Source organism: Neophocaena asiaeorientalis, unplaced genomic scaffold (assembly GCF_003031525.2).
Source record: "Neophocaena asiaeorientalis asiaeorientalis breed wild unplaced genomic scaffold, Neophocaena_asiaeorientalis_V1.1 scaffold320, whole genome shotgun sequence".
Taxonomy (NCBI): domain Eukaryota; kingdom Metazoa; phylum Chordata; class Mammalia; order Artiodactyla; family Phocoenidae; genus Neophocaena; species Neophocaena asiaeorientalis.
In genome coordinates, this window is record NW_020174826.1 from 1246162 (window position 1) to 1268174 (window position 22013).

At 34.0% G+C, this 22013-nt stretch overlaps 1 protein-coding gene across 1 annotated transcript in view; it reads left to right on the forward strand.

Moving 5' to 3' along the window:
• The window catches only part of CUNH8orf88 (chromosome unknown C8orf88 homolog), a 43001-nt gene that overhangs the window by 8510 nt on the left and 12478 nt on the right, over nucleotides 1-22013 (forward strand). The window contains exons 3-4 of the mRNA XM_024760417.1: nucleotides 2418-2491; nucleotides 9728-9797. Coding sequence (XP_024616185.1) covers nucleotides 2418-2491; nucleotides 9728-9797 — 144 coding nt within the window. The remainder of the gene's footprint in view (nucleotides 1-2417; nucleotides 2492-9727; nucleotides 9798-22013) is intronic.

Genomic DNA, 22013 nt, shown 5'->3' on the forward strand with positions numbered 1-22013 from the left:
TTCAGATTATTTCCAGTATAGGTTATTATAAGATTGAATATAGTTAATTGTGCTATACAGCAAATCTTTGTTGCTTATCTATTTTGTGTATAGTAGTTTGTATTTGTTAATCCCGTACTCCTAATTTATCCCTCTGCTCCTCCCTTTCCCATTTGGTAATCATAAGTTTACTTTCTATGTCTGTGAGTCTGTTTTATAATAGATTCATTTGTATTATTTTTTAGATTCCACATGTAAATGGTATCATATAATATTTGTCTTTGTCTGATTTACTTCACTAAGTATAATATTTTCTAGGTCCATTCATGTTGCTGCAAATGGCACTATTTCATGCTTTTTTATGGCTAATATTCCATTGTGTATATATCACATCTTCTGTTGATGGGAACTTGGGTTGTTTCCATATCTTGGCTATTGTAAATAGTGCTGCTATGAACATTGGGGTGCATGTATCTTTTTGAATTAGAAATTTTGTCTTTTCTGGATATATACCCGGGAGTGGGATTGCTAGATCACTCTATTTTTAGTTTTTAAGGAACCTCCATACTGTTTTCCATAATGGCTGCACCCATTTACATTCCCACCAACAGTGTAGGAGGGTTCCCTTTTCTCCACACCCTCTCCAGCAATTATTATTTGTAGGCTTTTTATTTATTTATTTTTTTGTGTGTGGTATGCGGGCCTCTCACTGCTGTGGCCTCTCACATTGTGGAGCACAGGCTCTGGACGCGTAGACTCAGCGGCCATGGCTCATGGGCCCAGCCGCTCCGCAGCATATGGGATCCTCCCGGACCAGGGCACGCACCCATGTCCCCTGCATCGGCGGGAGGACTCTCAACCACTGCGCCACCAAGGAAGCCCTATTTGTAGACTTTTTGATGATGGCCATTCTGACCTGTGTGAGATGATACATCATTGTGGTTTTGACTTACATTAAGAAATTTCTTAATGGTCTACCAGACCAGCAAAGGTGGGAAGAACTCATGTATTTTTTTTGCCTGAGAGCAACTTGTGTATCTTTTTTTTTTTTTTCATGTCTCATTTTCATGGTTAACAACTGGCTTCTGCTCAGAATGATACTCTCAATACAAATTGTGTCCTGTGATTATGATCACTGCAGAGCAGTCATCTGGAGAGAGCATTAGACTTTAAAAAATATACCTAATTGAAAAAAATTAGTACCAAGCAACACTTACAGATTAAGGCTGTGCTTGAGCTGGAACATAAAATCTAATTTTTCAGGAAATCTAAATTTTCTAAAATATTTTCCTTGCCCATAAAACTAAACTTTTGGACAAATTCTTGAAATACTTGGTATTTAATTTCTAAATTTTTTGTTATTATTTTCATTACTAGTATATATATTTATATTTTATGTATATTTGTCTATACATATATACATAAAATATAAAAGTTATTTAAATTCTGTTTAGTCCATGTGTTCAACTGAATAACTGGCTACTTAGAAAAGGGAAAATATAGCCCTTTTACTGGGTACAAAGATGAATCAGAAAATATAGAAATGACACAGCTCCTCAGTCCTCCATTTTTTCTCCTATCTTTGGTTCCTACAAAGAAGATTGTCTCTACTTTGGTAATGTTTCCTTTGAAGATGGCTGTGACTTAGGACAGACAAAATGAAATTAAGGGATCTTCTGGACCATAGTTTAGCAATGCTGAAGCTGTATCCTTCTGGTGCACTGAAGAAGCAGTTGTGTAGGGCGAAGTCTCAGATTTTTTCCTAAAGCGAAGGAAATAAAACCATTGGCAGCCGCTTCTTTCTGTGACTAGCCTTTTTACAGTACTCATCCCTCCCTCATTTGTACAGGTTCAGTTTTCCACTGATCCTTTCCCTTGAAGGCTATTTCAGGGGTAGGTAGGAGTGGGCTGGTAGCCCTGATCTCTCATTTAATTATATCCTCTTAAGATCTGGACAGGAGTAGGGGTTTATTAAGCAGAATAGTTAAGTAAATCAGAAATTAATTTTAGCCTTTCTCAGCATACTTCTATACTCTCTGGACAACTCACATCCTCAAAGAAATCTACTTTTTCTTCAAGACCCAGATTGAATTATTTCTTTTCGTGAAGCCTTAGTTGATACCCCCAAAGCCCACTCTACTCTCCCCTGGTATCTTCTCTGTACCTGTCACATAACTTATTTTTATTATAGTCATTATTTATGAGCTTGTTTTTTTAAAAATAAGCTATGAACTCTTTTATCTCTGAGCTTTTTTCATGCTTATAAACCCATCTCCTAACATGGTGGCTGACATTTCATTGTGTTGAGTAAATGAACTATCAGAAAACATTTCAAAACAGTGCCTAGAATATCCTAGGTACTTAAGGTTTTTAGGTGGTGGTATACCATTTATTGAAGTAATAGATATTTAAAACGTTTTTTTTTTCTCTCCTAACAGGAACAGTATTCCCTTTCAACTTCCAAAACGAATATCCATGCAACACCCAGTACTTACAAACTGGAGTTAGCAGAGTAAGTCTTAGAAGTTATAATAAAATAAAGCATTACGACTGGAAAGTAACATTTGTTAGATGGCTGTTGTGTGCCAGGTACTATACTAAGTGCTTTATATACTTTTTAAAAGTTATGATCTATTTCAGGCATATATTAAAGAGAATAAACACTTATTAATACCCATTGCTCACCGTTTTCAAATCTAAATATTTTGTTTTATTTGCTTTAGAAAATGTTAAAGCAAAAAACCTTACAGGTAAAATTTTAAAAACCTATATATCCCTGCACCATCCCATTTCCTTCCTATACTTCCCCAAGATAACTGTCCTCAATTTATTATTGTTTTCGTGAATGTATTAGTACTTTTGCTATAACAAATAGAATTGTTTTAACTGTTCTACAATTTTATATAAATAATATTTTACCTACACATATTCTGCTATGTTTTTTCACATTTAGGTTTATATTTAAAATTTTCTAATTTAGTGACTAAATAAAATAGTCGCAAATTTAAAAATTTAAAATATACAAAATGACATTTAGTGAAGTTTCCCTCCAGTCTCTATCCCCCAGTCACCTATTTCCTCTGATCAGAAGTAACCATTGTACCCCTTTCTTATCTAGAAACTTCCACAAATACATTATGCATAGACTAGCATAAATATATTTATAAATGGAATACTAGGCAACTGTTAAAATGAGTAAAGCAGTTCAATATGTGCTGATACAGAATAATCTCTTTATATATATATATTAAGCTGTCACATTTCTTGTTCCATTTTCTGTCATGGGCATGACACTTGTTTCTGTTTTATAATAGAAATAGAAATATTTTATAATAAATGCTACAATAAACACCCATCTATATGTTATGTTTAATACATGTTTGAGAGGTTCTCAGTAGTATAAACCTGTAGTAGAATTGCTATATACTGTCAAATTTCTCTCCAAAGTGATTTGTACAAGCAATGCATGAAGTACTCTGATTTTTCTGCATCCTTACCTTGTTATTGTCAGACTTTCACTCTTTTTTTTTTTTTTTGCGGTACGCGGGCCTCTCACTGTTGTGGCCTCTCCCGTTGCGGGGCACAGGCTCTGGACGTGCAGGCTCACCGGCCGTGGCTCACGGGCCCAGCCGCTCCGCGGCATGTGGGATCTTCCCGGACCGGGGCACGAACCCATGTCCCCTGCATCGGCAGGCAGACTCTCAACCACTGCGCCACCAGGGAAGCCCGTGACTTTCACTCTTTTTTCATGTTTAATGGGTGAGAAATGTATCTTATCGGTTTTAATTTTTAATTCTTTATTACTTTGAATGCAGCATCTTATGTTTAATTTGGCCATTTGGTTTTTCTCTTTTGTGAATTATCAGTTCATATCATTTGCCCATTTCTCTTGGTCTATGAGAGAATTGTTTATTTTTTGTGTGTGTTTTTTTTTTCAAACTATAAAATTTTAACGTAGCCATATTTTAAATTTTTTTATGATTTCATGCTTTGTATCATTGTTTATGAAGTTTTCTCATCCCTAAGATCAAAGGATATTTTTCCTATATATTCTTCAAAAAGATTTAAAGTTTTGCTTTAATATTTAAGTGTATAGTCTACCTGAAGTTAATTTTTGTATGATATAGATAGAAATCTATTTTTTTCATATAGAAGACCAGTTGTAAAGCACAATTCATTGAATGATTTATTCTTTCCATTCACATTTATGCCATCTTTATAAGTTTTCAGATAAATAGGGCCTGTTTCTGGACTCTTAATTCTTTTCCATTGATCTATTTGTGTATCTCTGTGTCAGTACCATGATATCTTAATTACACTTGCTTTATATTAATTTTTTAAGCCATTGTAATGTTTTGTTTTATCTGTTCCAGTAGTTAGCATTTCCCTAATTAATACAATAATAATATTCATACCACTCTTTGGAACCCTTGACCTTCTTTTAGAAACTTTATAAGTAAAAAGGAGTATGTTAATATTGTAAATTTTATAGAGAAAAATCAATTAATTAGATACACTTCTAAGTTTAAAATTTTGTCTGCTGCTTCAGTTATAATGCAAAAGCGAACAGAATCTATGTCAGAGATATATCACATAATTTATAATGAAGGACACTTTTTACTAACTCTCTGTATTTTTTTAAACCAACTTTAAGGTATAATTTACATACAGAAAAATGAACCCATTTGTTCAAAGAGTTTTGATAAATATATACCTCATGTAACTAACCCCACAATGAAGCTATAGAGCTGTAGTTTCATCTTCCCCCAAAATACTCTTTTATTCCTTTATAGTCATTCACCATCCCCACTTCCACTAATCCTAGTGCTCCCTCCTCCAGGCATCCACTGATCTGCTTTCTTTAACTATACATTAGTTTTGGCTGCTCTAAAATTTCATATAAATGAAATCACACAGTCTATATTCTTTGGTGTTAGATTTTTTTTTTTGCGGTGCGCGGGCCTCTCACTGTTGTGGCCTCTGCTGTTGCGGAGCACAGGGTCTGGACGCGCAGGCTCAGCGGCCGTGACTCACAGGCTCAGCCGCTCTGCGGCATGTGGGATCTTCCCGGACCGGGGCACAAACCCATGTCCCCTGCATCGGCAGGCAGACTCTCAACCACTACACCACCAGGGAAGCCCTGGTGTTAGATTTTTTTTTGCTCAGCATAATGTTTTTGAGATTCTTCCATGTCCTTGTAGATAGCAGTAGTTGGTTTGTTTTTAATTTGGAATAGTATTCTGCTGTGTGAATATAGGACAATTTATTTATTCCTCAGTTGATGGACATTGGATTGTATCTAGTTTTGGGATATTATGAATAATTTTGCTGTGCATAATTGTGTTCACGTCTTTGTGCGGACATGCACACAATACCCAGGAGTGGAATTGACGGATCATATGTTAAGTTGGTTTAGAAACTGCCAAAATGTTTTCCAAAGTGGTTGTACTTTCTTACATTCCCACTAGTAGTGTGTGAGGTACCAGTTGCTTCACATCCTTGTCAACACTTGGTATAGTCAGTCTTCATTTTTAGCCATTTTAGTGTGTGAGTAGTTGTATCTCATCGTATTTTATATTTGCATTTTCCTAATAATTAATGAGATTGAGCATTTTATCATGAGTTTATTTACCATCTGTAGTTTTCTTTTTTCTTTTTGGTGTCTGTTCAGATCCTTTGCATGTTTCTAATATTTGAGTTGTCTTTTTATTCTTTTATTTTAAAAAAATTATTTTAAAAGATAATATACAAAAGCAAATCACTATATCCTATATGTGTGAATTTATTTCTAAACTCTATTATGTTCTACTGATTTATATGTCTGTTTTTTTCCAGCTTTATTGAGATATAATTGACATATAATGTGTAAGTTTAAGGTATAGAATGTGATGATTTGATACGTGTGTATGTTGTAAAATGTTTACCACAATGGGTTCAGTTAACATATCCTTCATTTCACATAATCACTATTTTGTTGTTGTTGTTTTGTTATAGTGAGAACATTAAGATATACCCTCTTAGCAGCTTTCAATATACAATATAGTATTGTCAACTATAGTTATCATGCTATATACTAGATTCCCTATATGTCTATCTCTTGGTCACCATCACACTTTACAGACTGCTGTAGCTTTCTGATAAGTCTTGAAATCAAGTAATGAAAGTTCATTAACTTTATTCTTTTTCAAATTTGTTATTCTGGGTCCTCTGCATTTCCATATAAGTTTTAAATGAGGCTGTCAGTTTCTACAAAAAAGCCTATTGGAATTTTGATTGAGTTTAAAAATTAATTTGAAAAGAATTGACATCTTAATTTTGAGTTTTTGATCCATAAACATGACATTTCTCTCTGTGCTTTGTTTTTTTCAGCATAGGGGTCTTGAGCATCTTTTGTCAAATTTATAAGCATTTTGTATTTTTTTGATACTATTGTTAAGTGGTGTTTTTTGTAAATTTCAAATTCCACATCTTGGATACTAGGATATAGAAATACTATTGATTTTTGTATATTGACCTTGCTAAACTCACTTCTTAGATCTCATAGCCTTTTTGTAGTGTATTCCCTCCCATTCTTGCTCTATTGTCATAATTTTACTTTAGTTTGTGCTATAAATACACAGCACATTGCTACTATTTTTGCTTTTGTATATTATATTTTAAAATAATTTTTTAAAATAAAAGAATGAATTTTATTTTACCTTCATTTATTCCATTTCCAGCACTCTTAATTTCTTTGTGTAAATCCAGGTTTATTACTGGTATTATCTTTCTTCTGCCTGAACAACTTCTTTTAATCTGTTTTTTTAAATTATTACCTCATAAATAAGCACTTGAAAACTTTGGCTTAACAACAACTTATTATCTTTCATGTGTCTGTGGGCTGACTGGTCTTACGTGACCATTTCTCAAAGATGTGGTTGCAATCAGATAACATCTAGGTCTGGAGTGCTTTAAAGTCTTGACTGGACTGGATGGCCAGATGGCTCACTCACATGGCAGGTAGTTAATGCTGGCTGTTGGTTTAGAGTTTAGCTGCCCCTGTAGACTGGAAGGGGCACCTACAAATGACCTCACCAAATGGCTTGGGCTCTTTACAGCACCACATCTGGGTTTCAAGACTAAGGCCTGGAAACCAGCAGGGGCCTGTCATTAGATTGGTCTGAGCAATCACAGAGCTTGCTCAGATTCAAGGGGAGGAGATAAAAGAATGTCAAGAATGTGTGGCCATCTTTGATCTGTTTAAAAATAATATGAATTTCCCTTCATCTGTATTACCAATTCATGGCCTTCACCCATTCTTTTTATTTATTTATTTATATTTTTTAATTAAAAAAAAGTTTTATTGGGATATAGTTGTTTTGCAATGTTGTGTTAGTTTCTGCTTTATAGCAAGTGAAGTGGAGTTCCCTGTGCTATACATCAGGTTCTCATTAGTTATCTATTTTATATGTATTAGTATATATATATATATATATATATATATATGTCAATCCCAATCTCCCAATTCATCCCACTTCCTCCTTCCCCCTTGGTGTCCATACATTTGTTCTCTACAACTGTGTCTCTGTTTCTGCCTTAGAAACAGGTTCATCTGTACCATTTTTCTAGATTTTCTCTTTCTGACTTACTTCACTCTGTATAGCAGTCTCTAGGTCTGTCCATGTCTCTACAAATGACCCAATTTCGTTCCTTTTTTATGGCTGAGTAATATTCCATTGCATATATGTGCCAGTCTCAGAGACCTCTGGGACAATACTAAATGCACCATTCTTTTTTATAGGCTTTTTCCCCCATTGTTTCCTAGGAGATCCTTTATACTACAGAAATTAGTTCTTTATGAGTTACAGTATTTTTCCTGTTTACATTTTGCCTTTTGAGAGTGTTTATAAATCTTACTCTTTAAATTTTCATCCTAGGAATGGATGTTGATATGAATTTCTCTCGTCCTGTTCTCCTTCCTTATCTCAGTGGTGTACATTTGTTTAAGATAAGTGACAGGGTCTGGGAACATTTTTGCTATAAAAATGAAAAGGCTAAATAGAATATCTAGGTGTGCAGATTGGGTATTTCACCACAAATTGTAAAGAACCTTGACTTGAAAAAAAAAATGGTGTTTATTTTGCTTTATTCAAGCCTGGTCAACATTTTTCATTTCCTAAACTAGCCATATTATCCCATGTTTTGCAGCTCAAAGGCTGCTTTTCTTCCATAAACATTCATTTTTCACCGGTCAGCCAGCCTAATTCCTATTAATCCTATAAGTGTTGTTTAAGCATCACTTCCTATGTAAAGTGTTTCCTGAAATTTCTAAGTCAAATTTGATACCCCTTCCTTCCATTGCACCTTCTGCATATCGTTATTATAGATCTTCTCAAGTTTCATTGTCATTTAGTGTTTTATTTTTCTGTCTACCTTTTAGTTTGTGATCCCTCCAGAAACATATACTGGAATGTCATGTTCATCTTTTTTTTTTTTTTTTTTTTTTTTTTTTTTTTTTTTTTGGGGGTGGATGTAGGCTCAGCAGCCATGGCTCACAGGCCTAGCCGCTCTGCGGCACATGGGATCTTCCCAGACCGGGGCATGAACCCATGTCCCCTGCATCAGCAGGTGGACTCTCAACCACTGCCCCACCAGGGAAGCCCTATGTTCATCTTTGTATTCCCAATACAAAGCACAGTGCCAGTCATGTAGTAGGCACTCTGTGTTTGTTAAATGAGTGGGTTTAATAGGGCCACTGCTATCCATTTGGTGCCTTTACAAGAATTAGAAGAAGAACAAAAAATTATATAAAAATACAGATTTTGTTAGAATAAGATACCTTGCTGCCACCTGCTAGGATATCTGCCACATCTGTGCTGTGAATGATACCCCTTTAGATCCACATTCTTCATAACTATATGCAGTAGCCCTGAGTTTCAAAAGCTAGCTTGACTACCTCTTATCTATGCACTTTTGGATTTGTTACTAAACACTTTTTGTCTTGATTTCCCTTGCCTGTAACATGGTGATCATAACACTTTCTTTACTTCCTTGTAAGATTATGACAGTTAAATGAGATAAGACATAGATAATCACCTTATAAAATTTTAGTAGGTGTACTTTCTTACATGCTATGAAAGATTTGAAATAATCTACATTTTCAGTTGTTAATATGTGCAGGCATGACAAAGTAAATTTACTTTTTTTCAGCTTTATTGAGATATGATTGACAAATACAAATTTAATATATTTAGGTTGAACAACATGATTTTTTTAAAAAGTTATGCAACCTGATGATGTAATATACATACATATTGTGATATGATTACCACAATCAAATTAATTAACACACACAATTTATATGGAAACACAAAAGACCCCAAATATCCAATCTTGAGCAAGAAAAATGGAGGTGGAGGAATCAGGCGTCCTGACTTCAGACTATGCTACAAAGCTACAGGAATCAAAACAGTATGCTACTGGCACAAAAACAGAAATATAGATCAATGGAACAGGATAGAAAGTCCAGAGATAAATCCACACACCTATGGTCACCTAATCTATGACAAAGGAGGCAAGACTATACAATGGAGAAAAGACAGTCTCTTCAATAAGTGGTGCTGGGAAAACTGGACAGCAACATGTAAAAGAGTGAAATTGGAACACTCCCTAACACCATACACAAAAATAAACTAAAAATGGATTAAAAAACAGTGTTAGATAAAATTATAAAACCTTAGATAAAAAATGTATTTTCTTCTTTCAATAGTGTAAGACGAATGGAATGCAAGCCTTTTCTCAAGGTCTTAATGAACAACATCAGTCTCCAGTTAAAAAAGGTAAATTTTTACCATAATTCTCAACTTTCATAAGAGTTTTAGCATTCATGTAAAGTTAATATTTGCTTAGCTGCAAACCTTAGGTACATAAGAAATTTTATTATATTCTTTTGGTTGATTTCTGTCTATATTTGGTTATAGGTTTGACTGCTCTAAAGGGGAGACCACAATAACAGTGACTGAAACAAGATAGAAGTTTATTTCTGTATCTTCTGTATCATGTAAAATTTTGAGCTGGTGTACTCATTCTGGTTTGTGAAGTTGCTACCAGCCCCTGTATTATGCTGTCCTATGGCTTTACCATCCTCAATACATGGCTTCTATCTTATTGCACAAGATGAATGCTTCTACTCCAGCCACATGTCCCCTCTCTAGCCATCAGGAAGGAAGGAGGAAGAAAGTTCTAAAAAGTATGACCCAGAAGTTGCATATATAACTTCTATTTAATTTCTCATTGGCCAGAACTTAGTCATGCTGTACAAAGCAGACTGGAAAATATAATCTTTAGCTTTCCAGCCAGCTAATTCTATTGCTGAAGCAGAAAGGAAGAATTGCTCTTGGGAAGAACAAATAGTCTTTCCCACACCAGCTACTTTTTAATAAAGTAAAGATTATTTATTAATTTAGTTTCCAAATTTTTGTCAACCAATCTATGTATGTAATTTAAAAGTTACAAGTTATAAAAAGTACTCTTATTAGCATTTTCTTCCAGTATTTAACTCCATATTCTAAAGAAAATATTTAAATTGTTTCCATATTTCTCATTTTTTATATTATATTTTGAAAGCGTCTTTTGGAAAATGAGAATTTATGTCTTTCACATCAGTCCCCTCACTTCTTCAACCCTTCTGTCTAACCCCTCCCCATCACATAGTTACTTAAATTTCATTTATAGCATCATCACTCTTTATATTATATGACTATATAAATACAGTTGCTTGGCTGAGAGGTGCATATCTCCGTTTCATACAATCCGTCTTTTTTCCTGGAGTTAACGTTTGCCTTGTTTTTCTATGCAACTGTTGTTAACTTTGCGCATCAGTTGCTCCAACAACTCTGCCACACTTATATATATATTTTCCTTATGGTCATATATATATATCAGTTGGCAGTTTTTCCCCTGAAGGAGACTTTCCTTTTAGAATCTTCCATTATCCTGTTCCAGTATGGATTAATTACTCTTCAGTACTGCTGTGAAGCTGTTTTCCTGGAATGGACTTCTACTGTTATCTGGGGATATTCCCCTTGCAATTCTCAGGTTTCTTTTTTCTTCTTTTTGATTGAAGTAAAACTCATCATTTAAACCATTATAAATGTACAATATCATGCAACCATCACCACTATCTAATTCCAGAACATTTTTATTACCCCCAAAGAAACCTCATACCCATTAAGCAGTACTCCCTCATTCAGTCCTCTCCCCAGCCACCAGCAAACACTAATCTGCTTTTTGTCTTTATGGATTTACTTATTCTGGACATCTCATTTAATATAATTATAAAATATATTACCTTTTGTTTGTGACTTCTTTTATTTGCCATAAGGTATTCAAAGTTCATCCATGTATCAGTATTTCATTCCTTTTTATGGATGAATAATATTCCATTGTATGGGTAAGCCACATTTTATTTATTTCTCAGTTAATGGACATTCAGTTGTTTTTACTTTTTGGCTATTATGAATAATATTGCTATGAATATTTGTGTACAGATTTCTGTTTGAACACCTGTTTTCATTTCTCTTGGATATATGCCTGTGAGTAGATTTGACAGGTCATATGGTAGTTCTGTGTTTAACATTTTGAGGAACTGCCAAACTTTTCCACAGTGGCTATACCCCTTTACATTACCAATAGCAATGTGTGAGGGTTCCAATTCCTTGACATCCTTGCTAGGATCTTTTTTTTTTTTATCATAACCAATCTAGTGGGTGTGAAGTGGTATCTCATTGTGATTTTGATATTTATTTCTCTAATGACTAATGATTTTGAGTGTCTTTTCATGTGTTATTGGCCATTTGTATTTCTCCTTGGAGAAAGGTCTATTCATGTCCTTTGACCATATTTTAATTAGGTTGTTTTCTTTTTGTTGTTGAGTTTTAAGAGTTCTAGATACTAGACCCTCATCTGTTCTCTCCCTCTCTCTCCCACTTCCCTTCTGCCTTCCTCCCCTTCTCTCTCTCCCTATGTATGTGTGTGTGTGTCTATGTGTGTGTGTAATAAATATATACATATATTTATTAAGTATTAGATATGTGTATATAAGACCCTTATCAGATATGTAATAATAGACACTAGACTCTTATCAGATATATAATTGTCAAGGACTTTTTCCTTTGTCTTTTCATTCTCTTAATAGTATACTTATATGTACACATTTTAAAAAATTTGTTGAAGTCCAATTTATCGTTTTTTCTTCTGTTGCCCATGCCTTTGATGTCATTTCTGAGAAATTGCCAAATCTCAGGTCATAAAGATTTATCCCTATGAGTTTTACAGTTTTAACTCTTATATTTAGGTCCATTTTGAATTAATTTTTGTATATGGTGTGAGTTATAAGCCAACATTCACTTTTTAAAATTGAGGTATAGTTGACATACAATATAATATAAGTTTCAGGTATGCAGAATACTGAATCAATTTTAAAGGTTATATTTCATTTATAGTTATTATAAAATGTTGGCTGTGTTCCCTGCGTTATACTATATATCCTTGTAACTTATTTATTTTATACATGGTAGTTTGTACCTCTTAATTCCCTACCCCCCATATTGCCCCTCCCCCTTCCCTCTCCCTTCTGGTAACCACTGGTTTGTTCTCTATATTTGTGAGTCTATTTCTTTGTGTTATATTTAATAGTTACTTTTATTTTTTAGATTCCACATATAAGTGATATCATACAGTATTTGTCTTTCTCTGACTTATTTCACTTAGCATAATACCCTCCAAGTCCATCCATGTTGTTACAAATGGCAAACTTCCATTCTTTTTTGTGGCTGAGTGATATTCCATAGTATATGTATGCCACATTTTCTAATTCCATTCATTTGTTGATGGACACTGGGTTGCTTCCATATCTTGGCAATTGTAAGTAATGCTGCTGTGAATATTGGGATGCATGTATGTTTTCATTTTTTTCAGATAAATACCCAGGAATAGAATTGCTGAGTCATATGGTAGTTCTATTTTTAGTTTTTTTAAAAATCTCCATTCTGTTTTCCACAGTGGCTGCACTAATTTATATTCCCAACAGAAGTGAACCAGGGTTCCCTTTTCTTCACATCTTCACCAACATTTGTTATTTGTGTTCTTTTTCATGATAGACATTCTGACAAGTGTGAGGTGCTATCTTGTTATGATTTTAATTTGCATTTCTCTGATGATTAACGATGTTGAACATCTTTTCTTGTACCAGTTGGTACAAGAAATGTCTTCTTTGGATAAATGTCTATTCAGGTGTTCTTCCCATTTTTTTAATTGGGTTGTTTGTTTTCTGGATGTTGAGTTGTATGAGCTGTTTATGTATTTTAGATATTAATCCCTTATTGGTCATATCATTTGCAAATATTTTCTCCCATAAGTAGGTTATCATTTTGTTTTGTCAGTGGTTTCCTTTGCTGTGCAGAAGCTTTTAAGTTTAATAGGGCCCATTTGTTTATTTTTGCTTTTATTTCCTTTGCTTTAGGAGACAGATTCAAAAAAATATTGCTACAATTTATGTCAAAGAGTGTTTCACCCATGTTTTCTTCTAGGAATCTTATGGTTTCCAGTGTTACATTTAGGTCTTTAAACCATCTTGAGTTAATTTTTGTATATGGTGTTAGAGAGTGTTCTAGTTTCATTCTTTTACATGTAGCTATCCAGTTTTCCCAGCACCACTTATTGAAGATACTTTCTTTTCTCCATTGTATATTGTTGCCTACTTTGTGGTAGATTAAGTGACCATAAATTCATGGGTTCATTTCTTGGGCCCTCTATTCTATTTCATTGATCTATGTGTATGTTTTGTATCCTACAGTTATTTTTTTTTAATTGAAGTACAGTTGATTTACCATGTTGTGTTAGTTTCTGATGTACAGCAAAGTGATTCAGTTATACATACACACATATATATATTCTTTTTCATATTCTTTCCATTATGATTTATTACAAGATATTGAATATAGTTCCCTGTACTATACAGTAAGACCTTTTTGTTTATCCATACTGTTTTGATTACTGTAGCTTTGTATATAGTGAAGTCAGGGAGGATGATACCTCCAGTTCTGTTCCTCTTTCTCAAGATTGTTTTGGCTATTTGGGGTCTTTTCTGTTTCCATACAAATCTTAAAATTATTTGTTCTAGTTCTGTGAAAAATGCCATTGATATTTTCATAGGGATTACATTGAATCTGTAGATTGCCTTGGGCAAAATGGTCATTTGAATAATATTAATTCTTCCAGTCCATGAACAAGGTATATCTTTCCAAATATTAGTGTCGTCTTCAGTTACTTTCATCAAAATATTAGCAAACTGAATCCAACAATACATCAAAAGAATCATACACCATGATCAAGTGGGATTTATTCCAGGATGCAAGGATTTTTCAATATCTGCAAATCAATCACTGTGACACACCACATTAACAAATTGCAGAATAAAAATTATATGATCATCTCATTAGACACAGAAAACGCTTTTGACAAAATTCAACATCCACTTATTATAAAAACTCTGTAGAAAGTGGGCATAGAGGAATCATACATCAACATAATAAAGGCTGTATATGACAAGCCCACAGCTAACATCATACTCAATGGTGAAAAGCTGAAATCATTTCCTTTAAGATAGGCAAAAGACAAGGATGCCTACTCTCACCAGTTTTATTCAACATAGTATTGTAAGTCATAGCCACAGCAGTCAGACAAGAAAAAGAAATAGAAGGAATCCAAATTGGAGAAGAAGAAGTAAAACTGTCACTGTTTGAAGATGACCTGATACTATTCATAGAAAACCCTAAAGATGCCACCAGAAAACTTCTAGAGCTCATCAATGAATTTGATAAAGTTGCAGGATACAAAATTAATATACAGAAGTCTGTTGCATTTCTATACACTAACAACAAATGCTCAGAAAGAGAAATTGAGGAAACAGTCCCATTTACAATTGCATCAGCAAGAATAAATACCTAGGAATAAACCTGCCTAAGGAGATAAAAGACCTGTACTTGGGGGCTTCCCTGGTGGCGCAGTGGTTGAGAGTCCGCCTGCTGATGCAGGGGACACGGGTTCGTGCCCCGGTCTGGGAAGATCCCACATGCCATGGAGCGGCTAGGCCCGTGAGCCATGGCTGCTGAGCCTGTGCGTCTGGAGCCTGTGCTACGCAACGGGAGAGGCCACAACAGTGAGAGGCCCGCGTACTGCAAAAAAAAACAAAAAACAAAAAACACCTGTACTTGAAAACTGTAAGACACCAACTTTATAGTTTTGCATTAGGTATGCAGTTTTCTCGTCACCATTTCTTAAAAAGACAGTTTTTTTCTTCATTGAACAATCTTGGCACCTTTGTAGAAAACCTTTGACCATAGGTTTATGTGTTTATTTCTGGGCTCTCAGTTCTGTTCCCTTGATCTGTAAGTCTACCCTTATTTCAGTACCACACTGTTTTGTTTACTATAGCTTTATATTAAGTTTTGAAATTGGGAAGTATGAGTCTTCCAACTTTGTTCTTTTGCCAGGTTGTTTGGTTATTTGAGATCCCTTGCAATTCCATGTGAGTTTTAGAATCTGTGCTTCCATTTCTGCAAAAAAAAAAGAAAAAGACAAGACTGTGGGAATTTCGATATGGATGGCATTGCATTTGTAGGTCACTTTGGGGGATTATTGCCATCTTAACAGTATTGAATCTTCCAATCTGTGAACATGGGATATATTTCCATTTATTTAGGTATTCTTTAATTTCTTCCAGCAGTTTCTTAGTTTTCAGTGTACAAGCCTTATACCTCTTTGGTTAAATGTATTCCTACATATTATTTTTGATGCTAAAAAACTGGTTTTCTTAATTTCCTTTTTGTGTTATTTATTAATTGTGTATAAAATACCACTGATTTTGTGTGGGGACATTTCTATGAGCTTAAAGAAATAAAGGATCATAAGAGAAAATTATGAATAATTAATTGTATGCCAATTAGGTAATTTAGATGCAATAGAAAAATTACTAGAAACACAGAAATTACCAAAACTTACTCAAGAAGAAATAGAATATCTGAGTAAACCTATAAAACGTCAGGAGATTGAATTTGTAATACAAAATCTCCCAACAGAGAAGAGTCTAAGATTTGTTGGCCTTACTGGTGAATTCTACCAAACATTTAAAGAAGAATTAATACTAGTCCTTCCCAAGTTCTTCCAAAAAATCGAAGAGGAAGGGACACTTCCCAACTCCTCTATGAGACCAATATTACTCTGATATAAAAGCCAGACAAAGATATCACACAAAAAGAAAACTACAGACCAATATCTCTTAAAATATGGGTGCAAAAATTCTCAGTAAAATACTTGAAAACCATATTTAGCAGCACAATAAAAGATTATGCACTATGGCTAAGTGGGATTAATCCCAAGAATACAAAGATGGTTCAACATTTTAAAATTAATCAGCATAATACACCACATTAACAGAAGGCAGGGGCAAAGAAGATACATCACTATCTCATTTGATGCAGAAAAAGCATTTGGCAAAACCCAATACCCTTTCTTGGTAAAATCTCAGAAGCAAGGAATAGAAGGGAACTTCCTCAACATGATAAAAGGTATATATGGAAAACCCACAGCTAACATTGTACTCACTGGTGAAAGACTGAAAGCTTTCCCCTCTAAGGTAAAGAACAAGTCAAGGATGCCCACTCTCACCACTTTTACTTAACATTATGGAAGCTTTCACTTGAGCAATTGGTCAAGAAAAAGAAATAAAAGACATTCAAATAGGAAAGGACAAAGTATTCTCCAGTCACACATGACATGGTCTTATGTGTAGAAATCCTAAAGAATCCACATAAAAAATTTAAACCTAATGAATTCAGCAAAGTTACAGCATGCAAAATCATTGTCATTTATGATTTTAGTAATTTGAGTCTTTTTTTCTTAGTCTTCATCAATTTTAAACTTTTCAAATAACCAACTTTTTGTTTTGTTGATTTTCTCTGTTGCTATTTTATCTCTATTTCATTTATCTCCACTCTAATCTTTATTTCCTTCATCCTTGTAGCTTTTGATTTAGTTTGCTCTTATTTTTACTAGTTCTTTAATTTTTAATGTTAGATATTGATTTGAGCCATTTTTTTAGTATAGGCATTTATAGCTGTATGTTTTACTCTGAGTGCTGCTTTTGCTGCATCCCATAGATTTTGGTATGTTGTCTCCTTGTTTTCACGTCTCAACGTGTTTTCTCATTCTTCTGTTATTTTTCTCTTTGACCCATTGGTTGTTTAAGAATATGTTTTTAATTTACACATATTTGTAAATTTTCCAGTTTTACTTCTGTTATTGATTTGTAGTTTCATTCCATTGTGGTCAGAGAGAATACTTTGCATATCAGTGTTTTAAAACTTTTTGAGACTTCTGTGGTCTAACATATAGTTTGTCCTGGATGTTTTATGTGTACTTAAAAAGAATGTATATTCTGCTGTCGTTGACTGAAGTGTTCTGTATAGTCTGTTAGGTCTATTTGGCTTATAGTGTTGTTCATGTCTTCTCTTTCCTTTTTGATCTTCTGTCTAGTTTTTCATACATTATTGAAAGTGGGGTTTTGAAGGCTCCAATTGTTATTGTTAAACTGTGTGTTTCTTCTTTCAATTCTGTCAGTTTTTCCTTTCTGTTGTTAGGTACATATATGTTTATAATTGTTATCTTTTTAATGAATTCACCCCTTTATCATTATATAATATCCTTTTTTTTCCCTTTTAACAATTTTTGTCTTAAAGTTCGTTTTCATTTAATGTTAGTATACCCTCTCCAGCTTTCTTTTGGTTATTGTCTGCATCAAATATCTTTTTCATTCTTTTACTTTCAGCTTATTTTGTGATTGGATCTAAAGTGAATATCTTTAGACAACATATAATTGGATCATATTTTTAATCCATTCTGCCAATCTCTGCTTTTTAATTGTTTGTGACATTTAATGTAATAACTAATAAGGAAGAACAGCTCTACCCATTTTGCTATTTGTCTTCTGTAAGTCTTTTATCTTTTTTTATTCTTCAGTTCCTCCATTAATGCCTTCTTTTATGTTTAATAAATTCTTCCTAGTGTATCATTTTTATTCCCTTTTTATTTCCCTTGTCATATATATTTTAGTTATTTTCCTAGTGGTTGCACTGGGGAATAACTGAATTTACAACAATCTAGTTGGAATTAATATCAATTTAGTTTCAAAATTATATAAAACTTTACTCTTATATAGCTATATCCCACCTTTATGTTGTTATTGTCTTTATACATATTTCTACATATTTTGTCTTTATACATTGCATAATCTATCAACCTAGATTTGCATTTTTATGTATTTGTTTTTTAAATCATACAGGACAAAAGAGGACTCACATCCAAAAATTCATTGATACTGACATTTATATTTACCTATGTAGTTATGTTTACTGGTGTTCTTTATTTCTTCGTGTGAATTCTAATTACTGTGTACTGTCCTTTTATTTCAGCCTGAGGATTTCCTTTAGCATTTCTTGTAAGGCAGGTTTACAAGCAATGAACTCTCTCGGTTTTTGTTTATCTACAAATGTCTCAATTTCTTTTTCATTTGAAGGTAGTATTGCCAGATATAGATTTCTTGGTTGACGTGTTTTTTGCTTTTAGTAACTTTTTCATCCCACTGCTTTCTGGCTTCCATGATTTCTGATGAGAAATCAGCCTTTTCTCCAATTGAGAATCCCTTGTAAGTGATAAATTGCTGCTTTTCTTCAAGATTTTCTCTTAGTCTTTTAACAGTTTGCTTATAATGCATCTGAGTGTGAATCTCTTTGAGTGTATTTTGCTTGTAATTTGTTGAGCTTCTTGGATGTGTCAGTGTGTGTATTTCATCAAATTTGGGAAATTTTCTGCTATTATTTCTTCAAACATTCTTTCTGCCCTTTCTCTCTCCCCTATCTTTCTGGGTCTTCCATTATGTATTTGTTGGTATTCTTGTGTAGTCCCACAGGTACCTTAGGCACTGTTCATTTTTCTTCATTCTTTTTTCTTTCCATTCATCAGATTGGATAATGTCATTGACTTATCTTTAAATTTGCTGCTTCTTTCTTCTGCCTGGTCATATCTACTGTTGAACCTTTCTAGTGAATTCTTCACTTCAGTTATTGTAATTTTCTTCTCCAGAATTTCTATTTGATTCCTTTTTATAATTTCCATTTCTTTATTGATATTTTAATGATATTGATATTTTGGCAAGACACTTTTCTCATGGTTTCCTTTAGCTCTTTGGGCATATTTAAATTAGTTTATTTGAAGTCTTTCTCTAGTAAGTCCAATATCTCTGCTTCCTCAGGGAAGATTTCTATTAATTTCTTTTTTCCTGTGTGTGGGCCATACTTTATTATTTCCATGACCTGTATTTTTTGTTGTTGTTGAAACCGGATATTTTGAGTATTATAATGTGCTAACTGTAGAAATCAGATTTTCCCCCCTTCCCAGGGTCTGTTGTTCTTGTTTGTTGTAATTGTTGTTTTTCTTGTTTAATGAGTTTTCTGAACTAATAGTATAAAGTCTTTATTTGTCATGTGTGGCCATTCAAGTCTTTTTGATATCTTCATGGTCAGCTAATGATTTGGCACAGATTTCCTTTAATACCTAGAACCAAAAAAAGCCCTTTCCCAGTCTTTGCAGTGTTGGGGTGTGCCTTCAGTACTCAGTCTAGAAGTTTACAGCTCTGCCTTTGCCTTCACTTATTGCTTGTGAGGAACCTGAAGGTCAGCAAGGGGTGAGAGCTTCGGAACTCCTCAAGCCTTTCTGTGAGCATGAGCCTAGCCTTTAGCATGCATGTAGCCTTCTAAATTCCTTGGAACATCTGAGAGTCTTTCATGCCTTTATTCCCCAACACATCTCTTTCCCTAGCCTTTCCTCCTGAGCTTTTTGTTTTGCCTATTGTTTGCTCCAGTTGTTATCCCTTGTCCTAGGTGGAAGTGGCTAATACATTTCCATCTAAAAGTTTTGACAAATAGATTCAGATAGTAGCCTCAGACCTGGGAGAGTTCTTAGGTGAAATATAGGCAAGTCCTTTGAGATGATTCTTCAGGGAGCCACCAGAGAGGTCAAAAAAAATGCCACCACTATTCTTTGAGACTGGTCTGTATTGCTCTCTCTAGTAGTGGGAACCTAAATCAGGAATGAGGCCTGTTATTTTCAAGGCCACAGCCAAACTGGGTTGGCGGAGATGTTCCCAGGCAAGTTAAAATGCCACAAAACTCTACCAAATTTAGCTGATTTTTTCTTCACTAAGCATTCCCCTGTTTTTTGCAAGGTTTTGATTAAATTCCAGAATTTAGGAAAAAGTTGATTCTGGAAGTTTTTGACACTTTATTTGTTGCTTTTGTGGAGGGAAGGACTTTTAGAGTTCCCTACTTGGCAATTTTCGCTGACATCACTCTCTTCTTAATTCCTTTGCTTTCTTTTTTCTTCATTTTGCTCAAGTGCATTCTTCAGGAGCTTCATTGTAAAGGGCATTGGGTTGGTGAATTCTTTTAATCTGTGTATTTACTTACACACTTGATTGGTAGTTTGGTTGGATAGAAAATGCTGAGTTGAGGATGAACCTTAAAAACATTATGCTAAGTGAAGAAGCCAGACACAAAAGATCTGATATCATATGATTCCACTGATATAAAATGTCTCGAAAAGGCAAATCTATAGAAACAGAGTAATGATTGCCTAGATTGGATTGGGAATGGAGAGTGACAACAAATGAGAGTGAGGTATCTGATGATAGTTGATGTAAAAGTTCTATATTTCGCATTTGTGGCCATTCAGGTCTCTTTTGTGATATCTTCATGGTCAGCTAATGATTTGGCAGAGATTTCCTTCACTGCCTAGAACCAAAAAACAAAAATATATTGGGGCAGTGGTTGTGCAACTCTGTAAATATACTAAAAATCATTTAACTGTACACTCAAAATGAGTGAATATTATACTATGTAAATTATACCTCAATAAAGCTATGGAGGAAGAGGAAGAGGATGAAAATAAGAATTAGTAGAGCTCTGCTTGGTAGTGCTGTCAAAACCTGCTGAGTGAAACACAGTGAGTGAATCTTCAACCTCAGGAGCCTGTGCTTTGGGAACTCACAAGAACAAGCTGGGTTTCCCTTGTGTTGATTAAATATAGAATTTGATTTTTAAAATTTCCAGGTTGAAAATTATTTTCATTCTAAAATTTTAAGGCATTTTGCTTTATTTTCTAGCAGTCTATGTTAATTGGCTCTTAATTCTATGAAGTCCAGTGCCATTCTGATCCCCAGTTCTCCAAGGCCCTTAGTAAATGGCTTTGTCTTTTGTTTCTGTTTTTTATTTTGTTTTGTTTTGCCATTGTTGCTCTGGAAGTATTTTGGATTGTGTGTTTACCTTAGGTTTTCTGAAATTTCCTATTGTTGTGTCTCTTTTTGTAGTCTTTTTTTTTTTTAACTCAAAGTTTTCTCCTGATCAATTGGTGAACTTCTTTGATCTCAAGACTTAGGTTCTTCTGATGTGGAAATTTGTGAATATTTCTTTGATAATGTTTCCCATCTCTATTTTCTTTGTGTTCTCTTCCTAAAACTGTTATATTAGTAATATATTAGTAACATTAGCCTACTTGACTCTGATTGTTTCTCTAATTTTCTTATTTTTCATCTTCTCATCTTTCAGGTTTACTTCCTAATAGCCTTCCTCAATTTCTTTATTTGGCAGCATAGTCCAGAGAACAGCTTGGAATTGAGTATTAGCCATTAGTTCTTTTAAAAGCCACAAGTCATTTCCATCACTGGAAAATTCTTTCACTTCTTCCACATTGTGCAGCAGCAATCTCTCCTTTCCTCCCAGCAGTTTCACTCCTAGTTTTCCACGAAAGGGAAATGAAAAAATAGGTCCACACAAGAACTTATAGTATATCCAATTCATCCAAATTGTCAAATGTTGGCTTAAAGTTGTTCATAGTATTCTCTTATTTTCTATTTAATGTCTATAGGACTGTGGTGATAACCC